General features: G+C 36.7%; 1 protein-coding gene across 1 annotated transcript in view; it reads right to left on the reverse strand.

Moving 5' to 3' along the window:
* GALNTL6 (polypeptide N-acetylgalactosaminyltransferase like 6) overlaps positions 1-25958 on the reverse strand; it is a 510232-nt gene that overhangs the window by 282311 nt on the left and 201963 nt on the right. The window contains exon 3 of the mRNA XM_086611935.1: positions 17992-18130. Within this exon, the coding sequence (XP_086468061.1) occupies positions 17992-18130 (139 nt within the window). The remainder of the gene's footprint in view (positions 1-17991; positions 18131-25958) is intronic.

The raw sequence follows: 25958 nt of genomic DNA on the forward strand, positions 1-25958 counted from the left end.
ACTGATAGGATCTCATCTTTCATGTTTAGTTGAGAATGTGAGAAAAGGGGCGTGTTCCTGTCTTGTTAACACAGCGTGGCATTTTCAGCTCTGGAGACAAAGTAGCTGAACGACTTCTCATTCCTCAAGAGAAAGTTGCACCCTGATAAAGGTATCTGTACAAGCAGAAACATGTCAGCTTTGTGACAAAAAAAACCCAAAAGCCACAAAAAAAAAAAAAGGAAAAAAGTTTAGACCTGCAACTTCTAGGTATAAAAAAAGTACAGATATCTTCAGTGCTTTTCAGAAAGAATAAGTATGCATGTCAAGTACTGATGTAGGTTATAACGTTGATTTACATATATTTGCAGCTTAGTTTGCATTTCCACTTTATAAATGTCACTTAGAAATCAATATTTACCAATTTATTGTACAGCTAACAATGTTCCAGAGAAATAATAAAAGCTCATAGCTACTACAGTTGTATTTGCAAAATATTAACTGCTATGTAGTTTTGAGTAAACAATAAAGTTTCCCCAAAATGCTTTCCTAAAAGGTAACATTTAAATTTGTAATTTAGTAATTTCTTCCTAAAATATGACAGCAATGAATTAAATGACAATCTATTTGCATAAATAATACTTTTGGAAACTTTTTAATAAGCAGTTTGCTGGTAGGACATATAAGCACAATGGAGAAAGGACAGTTACTTTGCAAGAATGTCAGGTTCTGGAGAAAACACTGCTTGTTACAAAGGACTGAAAACGCTATGTACACATTGTAACATTCTGGTAGGAAAAAAAAACCAATGCTTCAGCAACAGAATTAAGAAAAAATTCTTTTTCTTATCTATAGGAAGAAGTACAACAGAAGCAGCCCATTATTAATACGTAGCTGTTTCAGCTGGCAAATTAAGAAAGCCACTCGCCAAAACCACCACGTACTGTTGCCAGCTGTTCGCCAACAGTGATGCTTCTTGAACTAGAAGAAATGCAACTACTATAGATGCATGTAATTCTTGTGCTATTCCTGAAAGCAAGACTTTTTCCTTTAGCATTTTTAACTCCCAGTAAGTATGATTTTAAAACTCAGAATTTCTACACCTCCATAAAACCCTAAGCCAACAAACAAAAACCCAAAATACCACACAAAACCAAGCAAAAGGATCCCACACATGTCAGACTACAATTTCTAATGGGTAAGAGGGGGAAAAAAAAAAAAAAAAAAATCCCTAAAACACCCAAACACATCAGAATGTCCTTTCATTATAAAAAATTTGCCCCTACTTAATTAGCCTCCTGTATAACCTCTTTTGAAAGAGGTTGTACTGAAATTTGTATGTTTGCACAGTCCAATATTGTAACATTAAGTGTATATGGATGGAGAAGGTAATTGGATTTGGATACTCTCATCGATGGTTTCAGAGTAATTGCGTAATGCTAGGTGATGACAAAGAGAAGCAACACCGACGGAGTTAGTTTAAAACAATTCATTCTTCCTACAGAACAGATTGCTCCATTAACCCTAAAAGAGAGCTATGCTTAGAAGACAGAAAACACCTTACATTTTTTTAATGTCTCCATCATTCCACTTTAATCTTCATTTACATTTACTTTTACTTTGATAGTAATTGCAAAGGTACCTTGATATGTGTGAATTGATTTCTGGTAAGAGCCACAAACCACCAAAATGTTTTTTTTTTTTCTATTTTTCTCAAAAAAAGCTAGTCAAATTCTCAAATTCAGAGAAACGAAACCTTAAATTTCATCACCTTCTATCGTTAAACAGTCTGTTAGGTTTCACAGCAGTGGTCAGCTAGTCTTCCTTCAGTAAGTTAAATTCTGCTCATTTTTAGCCCCTTGCTCTCTGACATGAGACTAACTGTAACAGAACATCACCATGTTTCAGAAGGCATAACACAGAAATCCATTTTATTTGAAGTTCTATTCAGCATTATCTATAGCAGGGTATAGCTGGCTCTGTGCTGTGATGGGCTGCAGGACAGATCTGATGGATAGCTGTAATGCTCAAGGAAATGCCTATGAATTGCAATAAAGATTCAGCTAGACAACCACTGCTGAGACATTGGGTTTACCAAGAGAATAATCGCACATGCACGCAGCATTTACTCCAAGTCTGTCAGCGTAGTTCTTCATATCCCGTATGTTAGAAGTGATGTCAAGTACCCTGGCCACAGGAAGACTACTTGGAAGCATAGACATTGCTTCTTGTCAGCCCTTGCTAGTCTTCGAAATAACGATCAGATCTTTCTACCTAGAGCAAAGAACTAGTTATCACTAGGTCAGAGCAAAGTCCATAGATCAGACTTCATAAACTATTATTATATTTAAATTTACTAATGGTGCTTACAACATAGAATAAACCAGTCTAGGTAGCTGTATAATTCATGTTCCAAGGAGAAAAAAAATCAGGTTTTATATGCAACAGTAACTGATGTAAGTCTAGGTATGTAAAGATTTATGGACTTATCTACTATTTTAACTCATTTGTGTTTTACTGATGAGAATGATACTTAAAATGAAAAAGCAAAGTTGTCAGGTAAGCTACTAGAAAGATATTTTTACCATTAACTGCAACAATTTTGCGTCAGCATCACAGAATTTTAGAAGTCTTCTTTCAACACTAGTTCATTATCAAAAATTCTGTGGAGTGCATTTGGAGAGGTGCTGATGAAGTTTGATCGTAGCTTCAAACTAACCTTACTCTACTATTTATGCTGGTTGCAAAGTTCCAACATACCTCTTTAGCATTTTATTTTTCAGCCACCATAAAGTCATACTTTCAAGTCCACATTCTTTTTACTCTCATGAAAATAATTCTGACATGATAACAGTATTTTAAGCATTCCTCAGCAAAATATAGACCCTGATTTAAATACGTCCACTCTCTAAAATTAATTTGGTTAATAGCTTAACTACGCTGTGGAATGAATGTTTTAAAAGTGAGATTCTTGATTCTCCAAAGAAATGAGAAATTATAATTCAAGAGTCTCTCATATTTCCTGAAGAATGCAATCTTAACAAAATTTATTAAAATAAGAAATAACGCAAGTATTACTGTAGAAAGGAAAAATGCTAGGTATAAAAGATTACAATTATCATCCAATTTTAACAGTGTTTAAATGAGCACTAACATTCATTAGGTAAAACTTTTTGAATTACGGTATATGTACATTAAATGAAACTGAACTGACTTCCTATGGAAATATTTTAAATACTGCTGAGAAAAATATTTTATTTTTTCCAGAGTCTCACAATTGGAAAGTTTTGTCAAACTTGCATACAAGTACCATCATTTTCTAAATCAATACACAAACTGCAGTTTTTGGCCTCCACCTGAAGACACTGCAACTTACCTTCACAGTTGAAATGAACATAGGCACTGTGTGGACAGTAAGCATTATTCAGCTAGTTTGAATGGCAGAATAAAGTGTTTGAAGAACACGTTGACTTTTAGTTTGGAATACTAGGAAATCCACACAGGCCTGGAAATGAATCCTAAAATCAATATTCAAAAAAGGATAGTACATTTAAGACAGCTAGGCAGTTCAGTCAGTTTCAGTCAAGTGAGGGTTTGCTCTGAGATCTAACTCAACACAGAAATGATTGTAATGTAGTTTATGTCAATCAATGTTACTTTATTCTATCCTTTTTATTATTAAACCATAGCACAACTAATAAAGGCAAATGTATTACTGTAGAGCTTTAGTATCACATCATATTCTGATTCAGGAATTAAAAAAACCTCAAAAAAAAAAAAATCAGTGGAGAACTACTAAGTCTTTCAAAATAATTTTTAACACTAAGTTATTTTTTACTATTTTTAGTTTGCTTCCACCAGAACCAGTTTTTTCTCTAGTGGTACTTTCATCTGGATTAACTTTTTAAATAATTCATGAGAATTTTGCAATAACAAAATTGATTTGCACGGTAAAGGAAGATGAAGACAGGTCACTTGACTCAGATAACTCAGTTCTGCATACATTGTAAAACGGCTCGTTTGAACAAAATGTATGTTAGTCTAAACAGACATAAAGTTTCAGAAAAAAACCTCCCATGAAATTTCATAATTTTACTTATGGGATTGAGGGCAGCAAACTAAACAAGTCTGCTTGAAATTAGTACACCAAACTGATTTTTCACTTCAGCTTTGATGACAATAATTCAATGAAAGTGTTCTCAGTAATCAGTCCTGGCTATGTATGTATACTTAACATCATGCCCGTACTGATAAGCAGATAAGTATTTAAGGATGCTGAGAGCACATTATTTGACTATTGTTCCACCACTTTCATTACCTGTTTCCTCACTTTCATCCTTACTGCCATACTTGCATTTCCTCAGATAACCAATTAGCTCTGTAGAATATCTAATGTTTAATGCTTGAGGCTGCATTCATCCACTTTGCTCAAAAACATAGACAGTTGTACTTGAGGTACAGCTCCTTGTAAGTTAAATTACTAGAGTTAAGAAACTTCACATTACCTCTTCCTCAGCTTCCCTTGTTCAGTTACGTGACTAATGCAGCCTCCTCATCAATGGTTGGTAAATAACCACTTACAGAACTGAAAGCCTAATTGTTCAATGTTTGATCCTGTCTTCTCCAAAGTATTCTGCAAGATCCTGATCAGTCATGTTAGCTCATGTACATGCTCGTATCTCCAGGTATACGCTATGCTACATCATCAACACCAAGTGCAGTGGAACAGTAGGTACCTGAACATCCTAACCAAATAGAGCCAGGCATTCAATCTTCTTCAGAGGGCAGATTTAGGATTATTTCTAGCTTTACAGACTAGAGTGGTGAATTCAAGCAGCTTGCCTATTTCACAGCCAGGACTGGAATCCATCAATATATGGGAATGTTATCTCTTTTCTACACCGCGCAGTCTCATCATACGCATGTAACATGCCAACTCTTCCCTTGAGAACTTTAAAATACAGTAGCTTTCAGTGATCAGGACAATTCCGCCTATACTACTAATCATCTTCAGTTAATCCCACAGAACCTCTTCCCAATACTTTTTTTCTTGGAGGCAGGGACTCCATCTTACTACTCACTTCCACAGTGACAACATTTTGATCTTGGTTATAGTTTCTAGGTACTATGTAATTGTAGGAGTATTTGTATTAGACATGCATGCTGTACTAATACGCTTATTCTCTTTCCTTATAATAAGTCTGAAGATGTAACTAATACACAAGGTACTCCTAAGGATATCTTCTACACCCCTAAACACACAGAGTTACTGCTTCTACTCAGTCAGAAAAGATCACACAGAACAAGGGAAAAACCTAGCTTACCATCAGCACATATGGCAAGTTAGCTATTAAACCAAAATAATTTGCTTCTGCAGTATAATCCCACTGCATTCTGGTACCATTATAAAGGCCAAGTGGGAAGTGAAAGTCCATTGTATTCTCTAGGTGGATATTTTTTTTTAATAAAAACCCAACAAAACACTTAAAGAAAGCGTGTAGTTCAAGTTTTTGTATTTTAAAAACTATGCATTTGCCCTAGACACTTAAAAACGCAGAACTTTTCAGACATACTTCAGTCAAATAACAACTAGTCTTTTGGCGTACTTTTCAAAATGAGTAAGTGGCTGCCATCAAAAGAGATTATTTTAAGACTCTGGAAAGCAAGGGCATTGATTTCAAAACTGCAGCATTCAAATGCCTGAATCAACAAGTTGGGAAGGGGGATAAGGGGGTGAAGGAACAACCACACATATCTAGGACTTGCAGCAGGAACACTATTCAAGACGGAGAACCACCTGATGATTTAAACTAGAAAAGCGGTCCTATTCAGCATGAACATTTTCTGCTTAATCTTCTGTCATGTTTCAGCCCAGCTGGCAGCTCAGTCACCATGCGGTTGCTCGCTCACTCCTCCCCTCGGTGAGGTGGAGGGAAGAAAAATATAACAAAACGTCTGAGGGTCGAGATGAGAACAGGGAGGGATCACCCACCAACCACGGCCCTGGGCGAAACAGACTCGGCTTGGGGAAAAAAAATAAATTTAATTCCTTAACGGTTCATGCAGAGAGAATAACAAGAAACAAAGTCAGATCTCAAATACACCTTGCCCCATTCCTCCCTTCTTCCCGGCTCTACCTCCTCCCCCAGCAACGCAGGGAATGAGGGGTTGCATGTCAGCTCGTACTTTCTCAAAGGAGGAGGCCTCCTTACACTCTTTTCCCCGGCTCCAATGGATCCCCTCCTCTTGGGACAGTCTGCAAACTTCTCCAATGTGAGTCCTTCCTGCAGGATGCAATCCTTATCCATCAGATTGTTCCAGCGTGGGCTTTTTCCACAGAGTCATGGCTTCTTAAGGAGCTGCCACCCACTCTGGTGTGGGGCTCTCCACAGGCTTTAAATGCCTCTCTGCCTCGTCATCAGCCTCCAGCACCTCATGGAGACCATTCTCTATGACCTCTTTCAGGCATGGGCACCTCTGCCCCAGCATAGCATTCTCCATGGGCTGCGGGTGGATCTCTGCTCCACCATTAATCTCCATGGGCAGCAGGGGGGCCGCTGCCGTCTCACCACGGGCTGCAGGGGAATCCCAGCTCCGGCACATCTCCTCCCACTCCATCTTTGCTGCCCTTGGTGTCTGTGGCCGTTTCTCCCAGGTCTCAGCCCTCTCTGTGACCCTCAGCAGCCCCGGCAGGATGCACTGTTCCAGCAGCGCCCCAGCAGAGCGGCGCTGCGGAGCTCTCCCAGCGGTGCTGCCGTAGCCATCTCTGGTCCGGCAGCGGCCGCACAGCACGGGCAGTGCCCACCCAGAGGTCGGGGCAGCCACTGCCTCCCCTCTCCTCAGTGCAGGTCCAGCTGTGGTTCGGGCTCCTTTGTCCCCATCTTAAATGGGGCATGTGCAGAGGCGCTGATGGGCTCAGCCCCAACCTGAGGGGATGGGGGGGTTTGACCCAGACAGGGGCCAGTTCGACTGGTTTTGGAGCTGGGGAAGCTTTTCACAGCTACTTACAGGGGCCATTTCTGCAACCCCTCCCATGCTGCCAGAACCCCAGCACACCTTAATACTACAGATTGACCTTAATACGAAGTACTACAGATGCTTTCCTAAATGTGTCTTTTCTTGCATTTAAACATCACGTATTTAAGTGCAGCACACCAGCACTCATTTGTGGAACAATGCTGAATAACAGGTTCAATAGCTAAGGTTACAGAAATGACAATTTCTTAGCATAAATGTTAACAGATTTCTGCAAACTTACAATAAAATCTCAAATCTCAGAATGATTTCTGTGTTAAGTCTGAAAATGATGTACAAATGCCTTGGTTATTTTATTCCTAGCTATTTTTACCATGATATCTACCAGGATGACACTTGCTCAAGTAGCTCACACCCGTATTTGCTTACTGAAGTTTTTACATTAATGTTCAGAACAAAGGAAGTTTAGAAGAGGAGAATTTGCAAGGGGCATTATGGATTTCCCTCACACAAACTCTCAGAATTATGAAATAACATTAACAATTTGGACTTTGCCAGAAAAATATTTTATAGGCACAAACACTTGTGTATATATGTATGAAAAAAAATTGGCACCAAATGATGAATTTTCTGATGAATCAGATACAATGACATTAAGATTATTATAATTAACCAAAAGTTATGAACCTTGAGTTATGCTTTCAAATACTGCTATCCTTGATCAGTCTTGTCTTTCTTTCCATGATATTTCAGAACTTAATATCTGATATTTCTTACCAAAGAATAATACCACATCATGAAATTTGTCTCTTAGGGACTTTCACAAGAGATTTTCAGAAAAAAGGACATCTCCACCAGGACATGAGCTGTTTCCAAATTAATTTTCAAAGCAGTAAGTACCTCTTCACTATTTCTGGCCAAAGAATCTCCTTCCTCTCTCTCTTCCGTTATTAGATACATCACTAAGCACTAATCACTTGTATGATTCAACTATGTCATTCAGTACTGTTTTGAAAAACTAAACTCTGAGAGCTGCACAATACTGTTTTTTATATACACCTACCACAGAGTCACCAGAAAATGGCTATTTTCAAATCAAAGTTCTTTACAAAAAGGTAAGGTAGAATTTATTTGTAAATAATTCATACAGTGAAAAATGTTAAATATACATAACTAACAAAGCAGAGCTTACCATCAGCTTTGTATTTGGTATGCTGTTCCTACAGTTTGTTATGGTTGCTGGGCATTGGGTTCCAGGAGTTGAGGGCTTATTCATAAAAATGGTGCAGTCACAACCTTTAACTTGCTTTTAAACACTTAATACTGATTTACTTATTCCTTTCAGATAAGCAATTCTTCTGCTGGGCAGAAACAAGAATCAAACATGAGTTTCTGAATAAAACACTTTTGGAGTCAGTTTCAAAGTTGCAGGGAGACTTTTAGAAGGTTAAAAGAATAGTAAGAAGTTCCTCTATTCCTGAAATACTAACCTGCCTGAGGCAAAAGGGAAAAAAAAATTGTCACAAACATCTGGAAGCTATTTGCAGCAGGCACTAATAAAATACAACTTGAAAAGAGGACCACTTACAAAAAGAGAGGTAGTGAAAACGAGTTGCAATTACATTTCTTTGTTAGTCACTAGTCAAAGTCCTAAGACTATGATGATTTCATTTTGTAGGTTAGCCTACTCTACTGGGAAGAAATAAAGAAATAGCATCCTTTTACTTCAAGGTATAGAGATAGTTCTGTTTAATTCCCTGATGAGTTTATAAGTAGGAAAAAAAAAAGTCCTAAAATATCACACTAGCTTGAGAAAAGATGCAGCACTGCAAAATTCTCTGTTTACAGCTTCTCTGTTAACAGAAACATGCAGAAATCTACTATCTCTGTAGAAGAGCAAATCAAAGAAAATGGTCTTCGAAAATGATGAGAAAAGGAGAGCAGGGCTGGCACAATTTCAGCCGCTTTACAGCAAAAGCCGATTCATAAAAGCAGCAATTTATTTGACCCTGTGGATGTAACAGCAACAATATTTTATGCACATTAAGAGATGCCAATAGCAACGCTTTGGCCAGTTACCAGGTTCTGTGCCTTCTAGACACATCAACAACCTTGTAAACCGCCCTTTCCTACAGATAATAGCATACAAGTTAAATGTCTTGCAGACATCCCTTTGCTGCATTTAGGAAGGAAGGTAGCAGCCTACTACAGCAGTTACTGGATCATAAAAGTAGTCCACCTCCAATTTTCTCCTCTTATTGTAAGTGCCAGGAAAGTTAGAGCAAAACAGAAAGATTCTCAACTTTTTTTTTTTTTTTTAAAAAAAAACCCCAACATTGCCTTTGTCAGCACACGCTCTCTTAGCTGAGTGGCTTTTTCAGATCTGACCTTTTCTTTCCCTTTATTAAAGGAACTACAGCACCCACTGGGCTCCCAGCTACTGACAAGCCCTTTATAAGCTACCAGGACAAAACATTTTCCAGAGAAGATTTACATAGCAATTGTCTTAGCATGTCAAATATTCAATTTATAGCAACAAGCTTCAGTCACATTGTGTTTCTGTTCCAATCTAGCCTTGCCAACCAAGCCTGATAAAGCAGTGATAACTAGTAATTTCTGCTGCCATTTGACAAAGCTGTAAAGTTAGCTTGGGTGTGAGCTGATGGAGGGGAAAGTAATCTTTATTTTCACAGTGGCTCACGGCTGGGAAGCAAGTAGGCATTACTGGATATGGGCCTAAATAAATGTCACATTTTACCCTAGTAGAACAAATAAACCTTCTCTGAAACATTATTGCTATTTTCATGGAATAAAAAAAGCCAAAACATTATTAGTACAGTAGAAATAGTTTGCACTATTGCTATTAAATGCACTAAAAAACAACGTATCTTGGAAATGAAACAGACAAAGCCCTGTGTTCTGTACATAGCTTTCCCTCACCATGGATTTCATCAAAGCTGATAGAGCTGAATTAGGTACTTGTTACTTCATATCAAACTGCATCATTTTGATCTGTCATGGACAATCTCTCCAGCAGCACTGCATGTCTTCGAAGAAATCAAAGTCAACGAGCTTGCCTCACTTGTCCTTCAAACCAAAATGTTCTCTAACCAAGGGAAGAACATGAGGCAGATAAGCCTTATGACACAAAGCACACTTATGTTTGCAAAGCTTTGTTTTACAAGATAGTGAAGTATAAAATCATTGTCACTCTTGAAAAGATTTTACAAAAATAAAAAAAAAATCACTTTAACGTGCTGCCAGAAACTTATCTACTCACCCATATGTATTAAATCTGGCTTGGGAAAAAAAAAAAAAAAGAAAAGAATGCATGTAGTAATTTTATGCCATTGAAAAAAAACCTCACAAGCAAACTTACAGTAGCAGGCATCTTAGTACTATATTTATATTTCAGCTTAAGCCTTGTACTTCATTACCTTTGAATTCCAAAAGGTCAGCAAGCAGCCCAATTTATACAATATATACACTTACACATCACCCAAACCACTTTTTTTTTTTTTGAGAAAGAAGATTACAGAAATATGAACATACTAAAAATTCATTCATTCACACCAAGCACACTCATCTGATTGTCTCTCAAAAGTCAGGCAGACCTTAACAGGATCAATAAAAAGACTCTATTTTTAAGTCTAGGTTTGTTTTCCTGCCTGAAGGAGAAGAAACAGGATTAGAATCTCAGGTTTTTGTCATCTCAAAGTGCTATTCAAGCACACTACTTCAGGAACAAACCAACCTGGGACATTCAACTACTCTAACTTCTGTTTCAGAAATCCTTATTATTCTTTTACCACTTGCCCTTACATTCCAAAGTGCTGGCTTCTAGAACTCTCTGGCGTATCAGCCACTCCTCCCAGTTTTGTGCGAGTCCTCAGGCACCTCTCCCAGTCGCTGTGATCATTTAGACCGTTGAGAGCAGCCTCAAAGTGACATTAGTTCCTTCAGTTTTCATGGGTACTTACGGACACTTCCCATCAGGGCCTAAGGACCTACTACATCCCGTTTGCTTAAGTATTTTAGGACAGTCCTCCTGTGATTTACCCGTATCTCTTCTCCGCTCTCTTTCACAGCAATATGTGACCAGGCTCGCATCTCTCTCATCACCTCCCATGCACAACACACGAGATAAAACAAAGGGTGACACATTACTAGGTCTGACCAGTGCCTAAATGGTAACACCAAAATCACAGCCAACAGATGTGGGAGCAAATGCTGTAATACTGCTGCTGTCAGGTCTCATGGACCACACATGCCAGCATGATCAGTATGTTCTCATGCCTGCTACCATCTTGTGGCCAGTGCAGCCTTCAGAAAAGTGGAGCTCAATAAGGTTATTCATAATCAAACCAGGCGAAATAGAAAGAAGTTGTTTTGTCATTCCAGCCTTGCTGCACATTTGCTGCCCTTATTGCATGAGCTATAACAGCTAATTCTGTTGTCAGTGACAATGTACTGCTGGCACTTGCTGTCTTTTGTTAATATTAGAGCTGAAATTTCATTTGCATAGGAAGTATCCAGTCTTATGCAAATTCACATTAGATACAGGCCCAATTGTACGGAAAAAAATACTTGGAAAGGAAGCAAGAATGGATATATAAGAAAAAGGAAGCTATACTGAGGCTTTTCATAAAGCTATTAACTTAACACCATATACCATCATCACTTTCACCTGTGAACCACAAAGGTACAGATCCCCAGAACATTCCACATTTCTCATAGATCTCAGTGAAGTTACATGCACTTTCCAATTTTAGTATTGTATTATTTGAGAGTTAAAAGTTCTGGCTTTAGCTATTGCCAAATGTTAATAGACCTTGCTATCCCAGATGTACAGAACTGGCTGGAGGGTAAATATCCTTCGATATTCCTGTCCCTATTAAGATCAGATTTCACAGTTATGTTTACTGCAGCCTGCTATTTTCTCAGCAGCGTGGGAGGCTTTACTGGATTCTAGGTAACACACAAGGCATCTAAACACATAAGAACTACTTTTCTCCAGTTGTATAAACAGTGTATTTCTTTTATCAAATACTTTTCAGTAAACAGAAACAGACTCATAAGGCTTGGACTCTCCTCACTGGCCTATTAAACACTTACAGCCTGTTTCTCACCAAGAGGATGGAAGGAGAATCAATCTTCAGCCACATCTTAGATGTTGCTGCCATAAACAAAGACACACAAAGCACCCAGAAAGCATTTGGTAATTATTTCATGTTATTTATTACATATCACGCAGAGGAACTGACAGCAGGCATGACAGAGACAGAAGAACACAAGTTTTCTGGAGTATAAAATATTCCTGATCCTGTTTTGAGGAGCTGCACTTTGAATGAGATGTCCTGGAGCAATTGCAGAGAACAATCTGGTGAGGCTTGGAAATGGGGACATTGCCTGTAATGTTTTGGACCACAGGACTTTCCACCTTCACTACGTTATTCAGTAACAACACAAAACACTTAGAAAAGCAGTCAGAGTAATAACCTCCAGCTTTCTCACTACCTCACTAAAAGCCCAATTGGAGTTTAACCAGTTGCTCTGTGGCCAGATGAAGTTAAGGTAATATTAGTAAACAGCGACACGAAGCAATGCAGCATGTATGTGTATATGAAGACATTTCTGACAACCCAAAGTGAATGAGAACTAGAAACAAATCTACTCTGAGTTTCTTCCAACATATAATCAAAAATTCAATAGATCGATCCAAACAACTAATTACTTTCATGAGTGCTACCAAATATTGCGGACTCCAGCACACGTAAGTTAGATTAAACAATTTTTCTTTTAGTGTCTTGAAGCAGGACAACCTAAGCCTGTCTAAGATCATAGAATGCTGACAGAGTTCATTGGAATCTATCTTGGTGTTCTGGGTTGAAAATGGATTTTTAAATTTTATTTTTAAGGAAAATATACATACATATTTTAAGGAAATATGCATAAAAAGCAAGTAAGTAAATATACTCAATGCAATAACTGTAAATTTTTAGAGGATTCAGATACAAACTACTGCAGGACTGTGCAACTCTAATATTTATATAATATGTCTCTTTCCCATATTAGTCTAGTAATTCTCGTCTTTCTGCAAAGTTTACTAAAACATAGTTAAGTATTAACAGTAACTCTGCAACTATTCCAAGGACACACAAAAATACAACCAAATTAAAACCAATCAAACCTCTCTAATAAACCCAATAACATACTAATTTTAGCCTCTTTTAAAAATACAAGGGTCAGCATCCACACTGCATTCAAATATTTTGAGAGAACCATTCAGGCATTCTCTTAGCTTCTGCCACTGATAAGGAGGGAGAGTTTCAGTTATGCAGAACAGGTGGAGTGAAATTTGCTTTTTTGATTATTAAAAAGAAAGAAAATCTCATTAGTGTTCAGTACACAAAAGATCTTGCTGCTTTTAGCTAAACACCCATATGTCTGAATATGAAAACGAATTTCTTCTGAGGCCTGTGAAAAATTTAATATGTAAGAAAAATGAGCATAGCTCAGACTTCTGAGAAGGAATACTGATGGGAGTGACGGCGAAGGGCCACCACTTCACACAATAACAGCACGACCAGCAGTCAGTGCTTGGAAAGACTGACTCCAGCCTATACAGACTAAAAACCAGACATCACAAAAATCAGGTTGGGCATCCTTAATGTACAACAAGAACATTAAGAATTTCAGTACAAAATGAATTTATGTCCAGGGAAACCTAAGAGGGATGGGATTTCTTGTGATAGATTATTCAGGCAAGTCAACAAGGATTTGCGCATCCGATCTGGGACTACCCAAGTTAACAACAGTTAACACAGAAATGTTAGATAAAAGGAGACTTGTTGTTGAAATCAAGTTATATGAACATACCAAACCCAAAGATTTAAATTATAATGCTCGGAATTCTAGCAGTATCAGGAATTAACTTGAATTCCTTGAATCAAGAATAAAAAGCTAAAAACTTGGACGCTCTAGTTTACAAGGACTTAGGAGTCTGAAACAGGATATACCACAAAATTTATATTCACTGTTCAGAACAGATGACTGCAATCATTCCCCAAAGCCTCATTAAAATCACATTTTGAATAGCATTCAAATAGATTCAGTTTTGTTTGTTTGAAGAAAACTGGTATGAATGGCAGACTATTTAATAATATTGAGAAGATAAGAATTAATGGTAACTGCTATATTAAGTAATTAGAAAAAGTGGCATTCATCTCTCTACAACTGAAAACAATACAGCCAGCATTTTTCCTAGCTTTAGCAGGTTTGTGGTATTCAAGATTACAGAAAGTGGCATGGGGCATTTGGAAAGAAAAAATAAAACCACTATTCTTGTGGGATTTGAGGTTTTTTGTATTGGTACAGACCTTCTAACTCTTAAGTAGTAACTCCATTGCCAACTCTCAATGTTACCCAAAACTTATAATGTTGCCTTCCCCTTTAGGTGACCAGAACTCTTATTTTCACTAAATCAGTTCTGAAACCCAATGAACTGAGATGATAATTCTGTTTCAGATTTTTATTTTGAACTAAACAAAAAAGAAAAAAAGAAGTCATTTTGTTTGTTTGAGGTTTTTTTTTTTGATCGTTTTGGTTTTTAAACTTAGAGCCAGAGGGTGATTGTGGGTAAAGAAAAAATAATTAGCTACTGTAACTTGGTGAGAGTATCCACTGTGAGACGTCTTTTACGTGAGACTGGCACAGAAACAAGACATCAGAAATGGAAAAAAACTATTCTTCAAGTGTAGCTATGAGACTGAAAAAAACCATGGGTGCTATCAGAGAGATGCAAAAGAAACATATTAAGGACACAGGGAAGCTGTTAAGACAGCTTTAAAATAGAAGTTAACCATTTCTTTTCTCTAAGAAATTTTAGAGCACACATATTTTAGTGTCTTAAAAAGGAAAGAAGCATCAATCTGAATACATCTTGCTGAAGTGTTTTAAATATATCACACTTAAAGGAAAAAAACAAACCAAGAATATTATTTTAAAAGATTGAAAACTTGATTTTCTCATAGCTCAATCACCTAAGCATTTGTTTAGTTCCTCCCACATGTATTTTGCAAATCCTGAACCCAGTTTCCAAAGACACCAGGAAGGAGAAAGTTCATTTGAATTAAAAAGTTTCAGCTATCTGCTATGTTTGCATACTTCCCAGAAAACCAAACATTTAGATGTGGGACTTCAAATTTCTTTGGTCTAAGACTTTGGAATAAAATATTTTTTATAAAGTTATTTCAGAGAAACGTAGAAACTACTGTAGCTGCTCTTTCAATCTAAATAACTTTTGATCCAAATTATAGGATTCATCACTCAGTTTTATTTAAAGGTTTGTTTTGTGAATTTTTGCTACTTATGGCAATAAAACCATTCTATTTTGTTCTTTAAAACAAATCCTAGACAATGTTCTCAGGAAATTGGTCTTCAGCACAGACAAGCCCCTGTGCAAACGGTATATGCTAGATAAAGACAGATCAAAACCTCAGTCTATAATAATAGCATCCCCCACAAACATGCAAGAGAAGATAAAAGTTGAAGGGCAGTTAGAAGCTCCGCAAAGCAAAAGCTCTTTGTAATACCAAGAAGCTGTCCAAACTGGATCTTGCCTGCTATACCTCACTTGAATTACCTAGTCTAATTTTATTTCGATAAGAACACGGTTTTCTGGCATAGAAGTCATGTAGTTTTCCAGTGAATTTCTCTGAAAGCAACCTTATGAGATATGAACTACTTCACATTTTACACATGCATCTGAAGAGAGGACACAAAAGCGAAATGCAGTCTGAGGCTGGCCTACATCATATTTAACACACAGCAGCTCAGAGTAGAGTTTGTTTCTGATAGTAGGTCAGAACGCTTTGTCAGACTTTTGCATGTCTTGGAAGTTCAAGACATAGACTTGCTTCAAGGTGTAACCATCAGGTGTATAGAGCCCGGCTTTGTCACCTTAATCAGTGTACTACTTAGTATGCAAATTTAGTGCAAGAACATTTTTTATCTTTATATTTAGATCATAAGTGATACAGTCGATCAACTAATGGACTACTTGTGTTACAAGTGTTTAACATAAAGAAGGTTAGAAGGACGTGATGCAAATCAGTTCACTCAGGACACTGCCAAACCAAAACATCCACCATACAAGACCTCACTGAATGCTATAGGAACCTGAGTTGGAACACAAAAAAGATGCAGATACCTAAGGGTTCAAGCTTCGCAAAAGAGATGCTTAGGTAAAAGTCACTATAGGATTTGTTCAGGGGGATGAGGGGGGCAGAGAAAGTCTGGTGCAGCACTGACTTGTTCCTAAAATGTCATTTCTGACAACACATTGCTCACTGTGCTTCTAGGGACATGCATGGAAAGGTCATTGATGGTGTGGACAGCAGCCAGTGAGAAACAAATTGCCAGAAGACCAGGTTACAGAAACACGAAGGGAAGATGAACTTGTCAGCTTCCTTTTGTGTTTAGTAATTGCTCTCTGTAGTTTTGCTAATAGAGAAGGATACTTGATGAGCATAGTTATTATGCCAACAGTGTACTTTTACACAGCTTTGATGCTGTACATTAGAACTCAAATTTCTTGGAAGTACTTTTTCTATAAGTAACTTCAGGTAACTTAGCAAAGTAGAAGGCAAAGCATATGAAGCATACAGCTGTTAAAAAAAAAGTTATTTCTTTTGACTCAATTCTATGCGAACAATCCTAACATACAAATTAACAGAGAAACTGTTTTCTCAAAACAGTGCCACATGGCAATAAAACAAGAAACACCTCCAACAAAGGATTTTTTGGTTAATTCCTCCACTGTACATTATTTTTTAAAATCTTACTATGCAAGCATTTATATACTGTTCATTCCTTGAAAAGGACAGTTCCACATTTGATGACACAAGAAGTGTTAGTTGCCATGATATTTCTCTCCCTCTGTCCCCACTGAGAACTTCTGTCAAATTCTCAAGTTCTGCTCAGTTCCCTGAAGAATTTCATACTAATTCACAGGGCAAAATTGTATCGGTTAAGAAGTGAATAGATATCTTAACCTGAAACATCGTATAGTAAAAGGAATTGTATCCAAAGGATAATACAAACCTAGTCATGGAGACATTTTTGTCATATTCCTGTACTTTTCTCCCATACACGAGTTGCATAACACCCAATTAAAAAAGGGAAAAACACAATGTAAAGAGACAAACCAAATCATCCTTCCCTTCAGAGCTCAAAATGACTGGAGAGGACTAGAGCCTGAAGCCTACAAAGGCATACATGTCCTTTCCTGTTACAGATAGAAAGCTTTATTCTTCGTATAAGGGAGCCAAAAACTGCAGAACACAAAAAGAAAGTTACGTTAGCAGAGAACTGCATGACCATTTTTAGCTCAGTGGTTATTTTCCAGAATAATCTTTATCCTATTTCTCTGTAGGATATTACTGCTATCAAGGAACACCACCATCATTCAACCGCCCTCCCTCCAAAAAAAAAATTCTGCACCTGCATTTCATTATTGCTCATTCTGTTTTTACATAGTTCTATAATGGTAAATCAGCTGTAGTATCAGCACCTGATAAGCTGTAGCTATTGGATTGCATTCACTTTTTATGTAACAAAACCAAAATAAACATTTTGAGACACTGGTCCAAATGTTTAGCCAAAAGTTTTATGCAACATTTCACCTTGCCCCCTAGCCCACAGCTATTAACAAACAAGAACTTGATAAACTATTTGAAATTTTATTTGTCACTGCCTAAAAATCACTACTCAGAAATGCCATGAAAATCGTTCTGCAATTAGAAGAGGCCTTCTACAGTCTTAATGCGTTACTAATACAACGAAAGGTCAGTTTAAAAGACAGATAGAGCAAATGACTTAACAATGATGATACATTTTCTATTTATTTCCTATTTAATGAATGGGCACTTTTCATTGGCTGAGAGTTCGTGTTTGACCTTCCAGGAAAACAGGTTATTTAGATATATTCAAAGATAAAAACTTAAAATCAAATAGTCCAGGAAATAATTTACGTACTTAGGATGTCGGATGTCTGGCAGAGATCTCTCCAGTGCTATATTGTTGCTAACAAATATGTTGAAGCCATTTTCCCTATAAGCAGAATCATCATGGTCTTCCTCTGTAAGAGGGTACGGCTTTCCATGTTCACCTTTCCCTACAATGAAACAAAACAATTATTTGCCTCAAGCTGATAGTAGAGAATGGACTACAAAACCAAAAATAACAGTTTGACTGGACTTCAATTAGCACATTGGGTCTGCAACATCTGTGAAGATTTTTTGGCAATGTCTTTAGCAACACTCCCGTTACTTCCAATATAAAAAAAACCCCAAAGCATGTACAAAGAGTGTGACTCGACAGCCCCTCTGAATTCACCCAATTCATCTAGCTTTCATTCTTTACAGAAACACAATCAGCTTAAAACTACTTTATTCATAAAAATTTGAATTGTAAATTAAGCTAAGAATCAAGCTCTCATACCAAAATTATGGAACTGATCCATTTGTTCAGCAATGCAAATTTTGATTGACACAAGGAACCTGATTACCCAGTTACTCTACATTTTAGCTCTCCTCCCCACTCACCATTTCCAAAACAACCTTAGCATTGAAGTTTAGGGTATCCAACTTTCCAGAACACATGGTATGGAAGCCAAACGTTTTGCTTGGGGCTCCTTGAACACCTTTGCACTCCAAAGGGCCAGTCAGATGTACACAGTGTTTCTAGTGTCTCAGCACTGCTAATTTGGTTTCAGAAACTGGTCATGCTCTGCTTGTTCCCGAGCAAAGCACAGGTTTTCTGTTTCAGCTTTTTATTCCCAAGTTAGTTCTCATCATCAGTCACTTGGCTTGATTAGTACCTACCTCAGGCAATTATACCTCTATCTCTTCTAGCCAGAGAACAGAGAACAAACAAAAACACTTCAAAGAAAATCGGAACATAAAAGCCTTCACTTCTTCTCAAATATATCTATCCTCCTCGTTCTTGCAGAGGATGAACTCTTCAAAGTTTCTAAGCCCTTCATGCCTACTTAGGTTCTCAAGAAGATACACTTTCCTCTTACAACTAACTGATCAGCTTATAACCTCTCTGTCTCTCTCCCTCTGGACACTCTTGTAAGAAAATACCTTCTTTTACCTGAGTTATTTTAGAGCAATTAATCAACTTCCCAGCTGGATTTGATAAGTGACCAAGGCCACCTGATCCTCTGCTAATCAGGAGCAGCTGCAGAAGTGAATGGAGAGGAAAGTAACTGCTAGCTGTGAAAAACATCCAGTGGTATCCTTAAAACCCACGAGCCTCTATCAATGCTTTATTTCATATTACACATGCACAAGACATTAAAAACATAGAATATGCAATCAAAAATGCTGTAGTTACTCAATTTTAGAAGACAAAATATTTTTTATCCCAAATTTCATGCATATAATTTCAATGTAATCTAAATTCTTAATGAAAATAATTAATATTACTATTATGAAACACTCTTTCATTACTCTACTTTATTACTAACAGGTATCTTGTCATTTTTATTTTCAAACATTCCTCCAAATACACATAGCACTAACATAATACAAGATCTGAGACTAAGATTGTATGTGAATCTTTATGATTTCATACTGAATATGGGGGACATACACACAACTAAAACATTAAAGAAGCAGCTGACAAGACAGAGTACCATTTAAAATTCATAATACAGTAACAATAAACTAATGTAATTCAACCCCTAAGACACAGAAATTTTAGTCCCTCTCTTTCAGCACATATTCTAAGTAGACTCAAAGTAACTATTTTAATTTGTTTTTAATTAAACAAAATTTATCCAGGTAGTTACTAATATGGAAATTCCAGAAAAAATTACTTGTATAAGACATACTATTGCTAATATTTTTTACAATATAATGCTCTGTATATTCTAGTTATTTACCCTGTATTAAGAAAAGTGGTTTCTTTGCTTTGTTTTTCTTACTGAAAAATCCATTTTTGTGGATAAATATTTTTCATAAAATTACAGTTTCTTCATGTTGTTCCCTGCTAGTGAAACTGAAGACAAGTACTTCTAAAGTACTCTTCCCCACTGAATATAGAGTACTATCACTATGCATAAGCTAAAAGAATAGATACCATGATTGTTATCTAGAGCAACTCAGGCACGGGCTGAACTTTCTCATATCATGCTGCAGAAGTATTTGATCAATTGCAGTATATAAATTGCCTTTGCACTTACACAGGAAGTTGGGCCATAAGGTGCACTAGATGTTGTGAAGCATGACTCTTTCCTAACACTATATTAAAATGCATATGTAGAGCATTAACAGATGTTTGCAGGCTTTTATGAGTCCTGCGGATATTTCTCACAGCTTTCTTGTTCTTGCTCTCCCACTCTGCAGCTCCTCCTCATTAGCTAGGGATTAGGTGGTCATCTACTAGATCCAGCTAAAAGCAGTTGGTTAATTTCTCTAAAAAAGTTCAGTTAAAAAAAAAAAAAAGACCATTTCTTATGAGTGACCTTAGAAGACAAGTATTAAAAAAAAAAAAAAAAAGTAGTATAACTTTTGGATAATCAGTAGGCTTGAAGGGTTCCCTTTGTACAGAAAGTTGCCGTATGTGAGTCTCCTCAGCATTACAAAATATCATTATCATTATTAAACTATCATTAAGCACATTAAAACTTTCTTCTGTCACTGATTTGCTTTCCTAGATTACTGATGGAAATTGCCATTGCTGCACACTGGTTTAGATCTGGACTATTCAAAAATTTGCCTAAAATGCCAGGGTGACAAAGGGAAATTTCACAATGGAAGTAGAGTAACCTCTTGGTGAAAAAAAGCATGAAGAAGTTTAATGTGCTGTTATTGGCTACAGAGGGCTATTTTAAACCCATCGATAGACAGATATAAGCCCTCCTATACCGTTTGTTCTGTCTGAAGGCAAAATAGCAATTCAGAAAGAGCATGAGGGCTATCAAGTATTTTAAGGAGCAGAGAGAGTAAAAAAAGCCCAATGGTGAAATTTTGGCCTCTTTGAGTTTGAAAGGGGGCTCATCCAAATGCGATGGATAAAACCAGCCCAGTACTAAGACTTGATACTAACCCTCTCTGAGGCTGGTTTGCAATTGCAACATAAATAAACTCAGAAACTAAATAACAATCAGAAATGTTAGTTCAGTTACTTGGATTTTGATTTTTCAAGGAGGGAAAGGAGGAGAAGAACCCAAAAGCACCAGAATGACACATATATTCAACCTGAGCCCAAAAATCCCATAAGAACGCTCCATTGCGTGGGAACCCTTACAGCACTGTTTAATTCATACACAAAACCTTTGTGATTACAGAGTTTTTACACTGATTTTTAACTCAGTACTAAATGTAAGCAACATTTGGAAAATATGCTAGGTTTTTTTTCTTAAAACACTATGATGGTTTTGGAGTTGACATCTCTACATTGCTTAGCACTATGTTACTGTGAAGGTTTTAATACCTCATCTCAAAATGCTTCTCCATAGATATCCAGATTAAACAAAGGCAAAGTAAGACATCATAGCCATTCAGATAAAGTACTATCTTGGCCAAATATCAGGTGCTCTATAAAGTTTTTTAGTGCCACTCAAGGATGTTACTATCTGCTAGGAAACAATACACTGTATACCTAGCCCTAGTTTTAAGTTTTATGCTTGACAACTTGTGATAACTGATAGTTCAAGAACACCTCAGTTAATGCATTTTCTGCTTATATTAAATATAGATACAGCAGAAGGAGAATAAACCCTCTTGTTCAGCAGATGGCATGAAAGGAAGAGGATTAGAGTGAGACAAGAAAATAAAAAAACATTCTGCATACTCAGTGCAAATGTGTAAAAGCAGAATAATGGCTCTGGATCAGAAACGTTGGTACAGTTGCCAGGTATGATAATTATAAAGAGAACAAGGGTAACATTTGCAAAATATATCAGCTGCAAATCAATTTGAACATGCAATAGAAGAGGAATTCTGCACTACTTCCACATGCAATGGATAGAGGGCCTTGCTTAAAATTATAAACAACAAAACACATTGCAACAGGTTCTGGTTTCAGGGTCTTTTTGGTTTTGTTTTGGGGATTTGTTTTTATAATTCAGGTGAACATTATTTATAATTCAACAGGTACGATAAAAAAGATTGGCTTTGCCATGTAAGTTAAAGGAAGTTAAGCAATTGCTTCACATCCTAACAGGAAACTAAGTGGATAAAGATCATAAGCCACTCAGTGTCTGTGGGGAAGAATTGTACAGATCTGAAATGTTTACTGTTTATACTCACTGCTATTAGTTTATTCAGGCAAGACTTCACAGCCACACCAAGTCAAGAATATAATTCGCAAAAATAATTAAGCACACCTTTTAATTCAAGCATTCAAACATCCTTTTATCTAGTAATATTTGTAATAAAGAATAAGAATTCACCATGTGCTAAATGCTCTACCAAATAAAAGAAGTTTATTTTCAATGAACCTTCAAATAAGTAAGTCTTCTTACTTACAGTGCATCTTACTATTTTTGATACGATAATTCTGCCTTTTTTATAAAGTATATTATGAATGTAGTCTACTATCCCTAAATATTCCATCCAGAATCCAGTAAGACGTTGTCTGTGCACATCACACGTTAACTCAGAGCCCATTCTCTCTCATGAAAGTTCTCACAAAGAGAACAGATATCTAATCTTATCCTAGAGCAATATTTCAATACAGAACTGAAGTCCCATGGGGGAAAAGTGGTTGTATTTCTTAGCAAGGGTAGACAGCAACACAAATTCAAAATGAATGCAGTCATACTTCAGCTTAAAAAAAAAAAAGTCTAAAAAATAAAAGAGAAAATAAAGATCATCACCTGAATAAAAACACTGAGTCAGACATCATCTTCCACCTTCTTGTCATATAAACTTCTACACAATAATCTTTTATGTACCCTGATATAGGAGTCAGAGTGCAACTGGCCATGTTAGAGGGCAAAAACTCCATTTAAAGCAATCTGTAGTATCTTTTGCATCATTTCTGAATTTCCCTAATGAACACTGGTAAACAAGTTTGCCATCTTGCGCTGTGGAGATGGATTTAATATTATTTTGATCAATAAGTGTAACAGATTATCAATTCAGACAGCCACTACATTCTGCTTTTTTGAGAAGTGAATTTCCACTTGAGTACAAACAAAATAATGTTCTTCCTTATTTTTCCTTATCCTCACAAGCAGGATGGTAGGGTGCAGCACGTCTGCTAAAATATTCGTTAAATTATCTTGAACAGAGAGGTGATTTGATAAATGCACAAAAGAGGATTTTATTTATTTCTTTATTTATTTCTGAAGAGTAAATGTCTTAGCTTTTCCTGGAGTATCTACGTTTGGTGGAGTTCTCATCCTGTCTGAAAATTTTGTATTTTGATATCCTTAGAAGACATATGAGTGAACATTGTTTAATCTAAAATTAGTTTAAGAGTCAAGTCAGGGACTGGTGCAGACTAGTCCTTGAGAAAAAAGAGGAAAAAGGAAGCTATTTTATCAAATCACTTTCTCCTTTTATACTAGGAAAGGAACTGTTTGCTTTGAACAAATGCTTTTTGTGGTTTTGCATGTTTATATTAATTTCCACTAAAAAGTACGAAAACTTTAACTCAATAAACGTATGAAGGAATTTTCATTCCCTATTTGTTAAGGAGAGAGAAAATTGAAATTGCACATGCCTCACACGAAAGTAATTGCCTTCATATCAAATATGTCTATCCAAGTAGTAAAAAATATGTGTATGTGTATATATATATATGTTACGGCTTTTCAGATAGAAAATAATAACATTTTTCTAATCATATGAGTAGCGAAACAATGAGATACGCAATTCAGAAAACTGTGGAATCTGTAAATAGTCAAGAAAGAAATACCATGCCTCAGAAAGACAATTGATACAACTTTGATCATCTATTGAGGTTGATCCTGGTCTTAAATTTCTATGAACAATACAAGAAACAGGAGGAGGACTGGGGATAATTATACTTTTCCTCAGAGTCAAAAAAACTTGTATCAGAAACTAAAGCAAGCCTCTTCTACTTTTCCCAGACTTCTCAGAGTATCCCACTAGTTGCACAACTTCAGGAGCCTAATTCATAAGAAAGCAATTTAATAGATTTTACATTAATGGAAATGGGATAAAAAATACATATTGGCTTTACTGTTTTTTTTGCTACTCTATCTAGTAACAGCTTGGAAAGCCACTGCAGTAAGATTTACAGTACTTTTAATTATTTATTACATAACTGTCAAGGTCTGAGGCAATATAAAAGGCTTTTCCTTAGCATTACAGGCAGAGCTGTAATCAAATCTTACTTACGCAATTGGGAAAAATAAAAACGCAGTGAAGGAAATCCTGAACAATACATTTTCAAGCAAGAATAAATAATTTCTTTATAAATCTATAACAAAATTTATTTATTACTGTTTCAACATCAAACTACTACAGAGAACAAACAATCCAAAACTCAATCCATTTTTCTGGCAGAAAGCGTTCAAATTCCTTATTAACCTTCAGACGCCAGTAGCTTATACAAGTTTTCTTTTCAAGGACCATGTAGTCCTCACTAAGTGGTATAGAAATGATATTGGGAGTGAATATGAGGTCTTGTACCTTCTGGATTGCTGCTACAGTAACATGATGGTTGGCAGGAGAAATAGGAACTAAATTGCCTCTCACTTCAGGAATGGCTTTGTACAAATAGCATAGGTTGGGAGAAAAAGATGTAACTTTAAATTTTGTTATTTGACTACCTGCTCAGATCCAGAACTGAAAAAAAATTCCAAATCCTGCCCCCCCCCCCTCCAAAAAAAAAACCAACCCAAAACCCCAAAAACAACAGAGAGGAAAGAAGAATGTGCTCCTTAAAAAATTTTAAAGGGTACATCCATATCGTACTTTAGTTGATCTTTAGAGTATTGTTTGCTTATCATTCACATGAGATAACAATGAAAGAAACCTGTTGCTAACATAGAAATAAGATCTGTACTTATAGCCGAGATGTTTTCCCCCATCCTTCAACAAAAACAAAGCCCATATTAGGTAGGAGGTAGATAAAGGAAGAACATTTCCTGGAGAGAAGAGGAGATACGAGGGACAAATGGGAATCTCTGAAATGTACTTATTTTACATATGTGGTCTTATCATGTTTGAGAATCATTTCTGTAAAAAGAAATTCATATCAAAGTGAAAAAAAATTGTAAAATACAGCTTTTTAACTGCCTTAGACACAACTTCCAGATTTCCATAGACTGACTAGGCCTGGCCTGACTCTTCACGTTAATCTAAGATCATCACTTCTGTGTCAGACAGCAAGCAAAAAAAACGGCACTAGATTTTTTTTGAGTCCATGAACTGAGAGAAGCTGATTATCAGCATTCTGTATACACTAAGGGCATGGTAGTTCTTCATGTGCTTTTCTTAAAAGCTGAAACAACAGAAACTGCTACCAAAAGACACAGTGGTGAGGCAGGGCAGCTGAAAGATGAGAAGAGCAGTAGTGGTGGTAAGCAGAATGAAGCAGCATAGCAAGTGGAGCAAGAAACAGCAACAGCTGGCAGAGTGGCAGCAGCTTCAGGTCGCAGCACCTGAGCTCTGGCCACTTGAATTGGGCCTTGTTGCATCGCAGGGCTTCACAGTTCCCAAAAGTAAGGAAGGTTTTAGTTCAGGAATGGGGAACAATCAGCTGGCCTAGCTGTTGCCTTGCCAGAGAGGACCGTAAAATTATTATTGTTATACTTAAGGAATTAGCCCTTACATGTTACTTCTTTATCTTTAATAAAATATTGTTGCTGAGTCAATTAATTTGCAAGAAGAAAAAATGAGCTCAGTGCACTCAAGATTAATTCTTGCAGGTATCTAGGCATTTTGCTAGGTATCACTATAAATTTCAACCTAGTCCTTGCTGTTGGCCATTGTGTCCCAGCAGAAAATATGCAT

This window comes from Tauraco erythrolophus, chromosome 5 (assembly GCF_009769465.1).
Source record: "Tauraco erythrolophus isolate bTauEry1 chromosome 5, bTauEry1.pri, whole genome shotgun sequence".
Lineage (NCBI taxonomy): Eukaryota > Metazoa > Chordata > Aves > Musophagiformes > Musophagidae > Tauraco > Tauraco erythrolophus.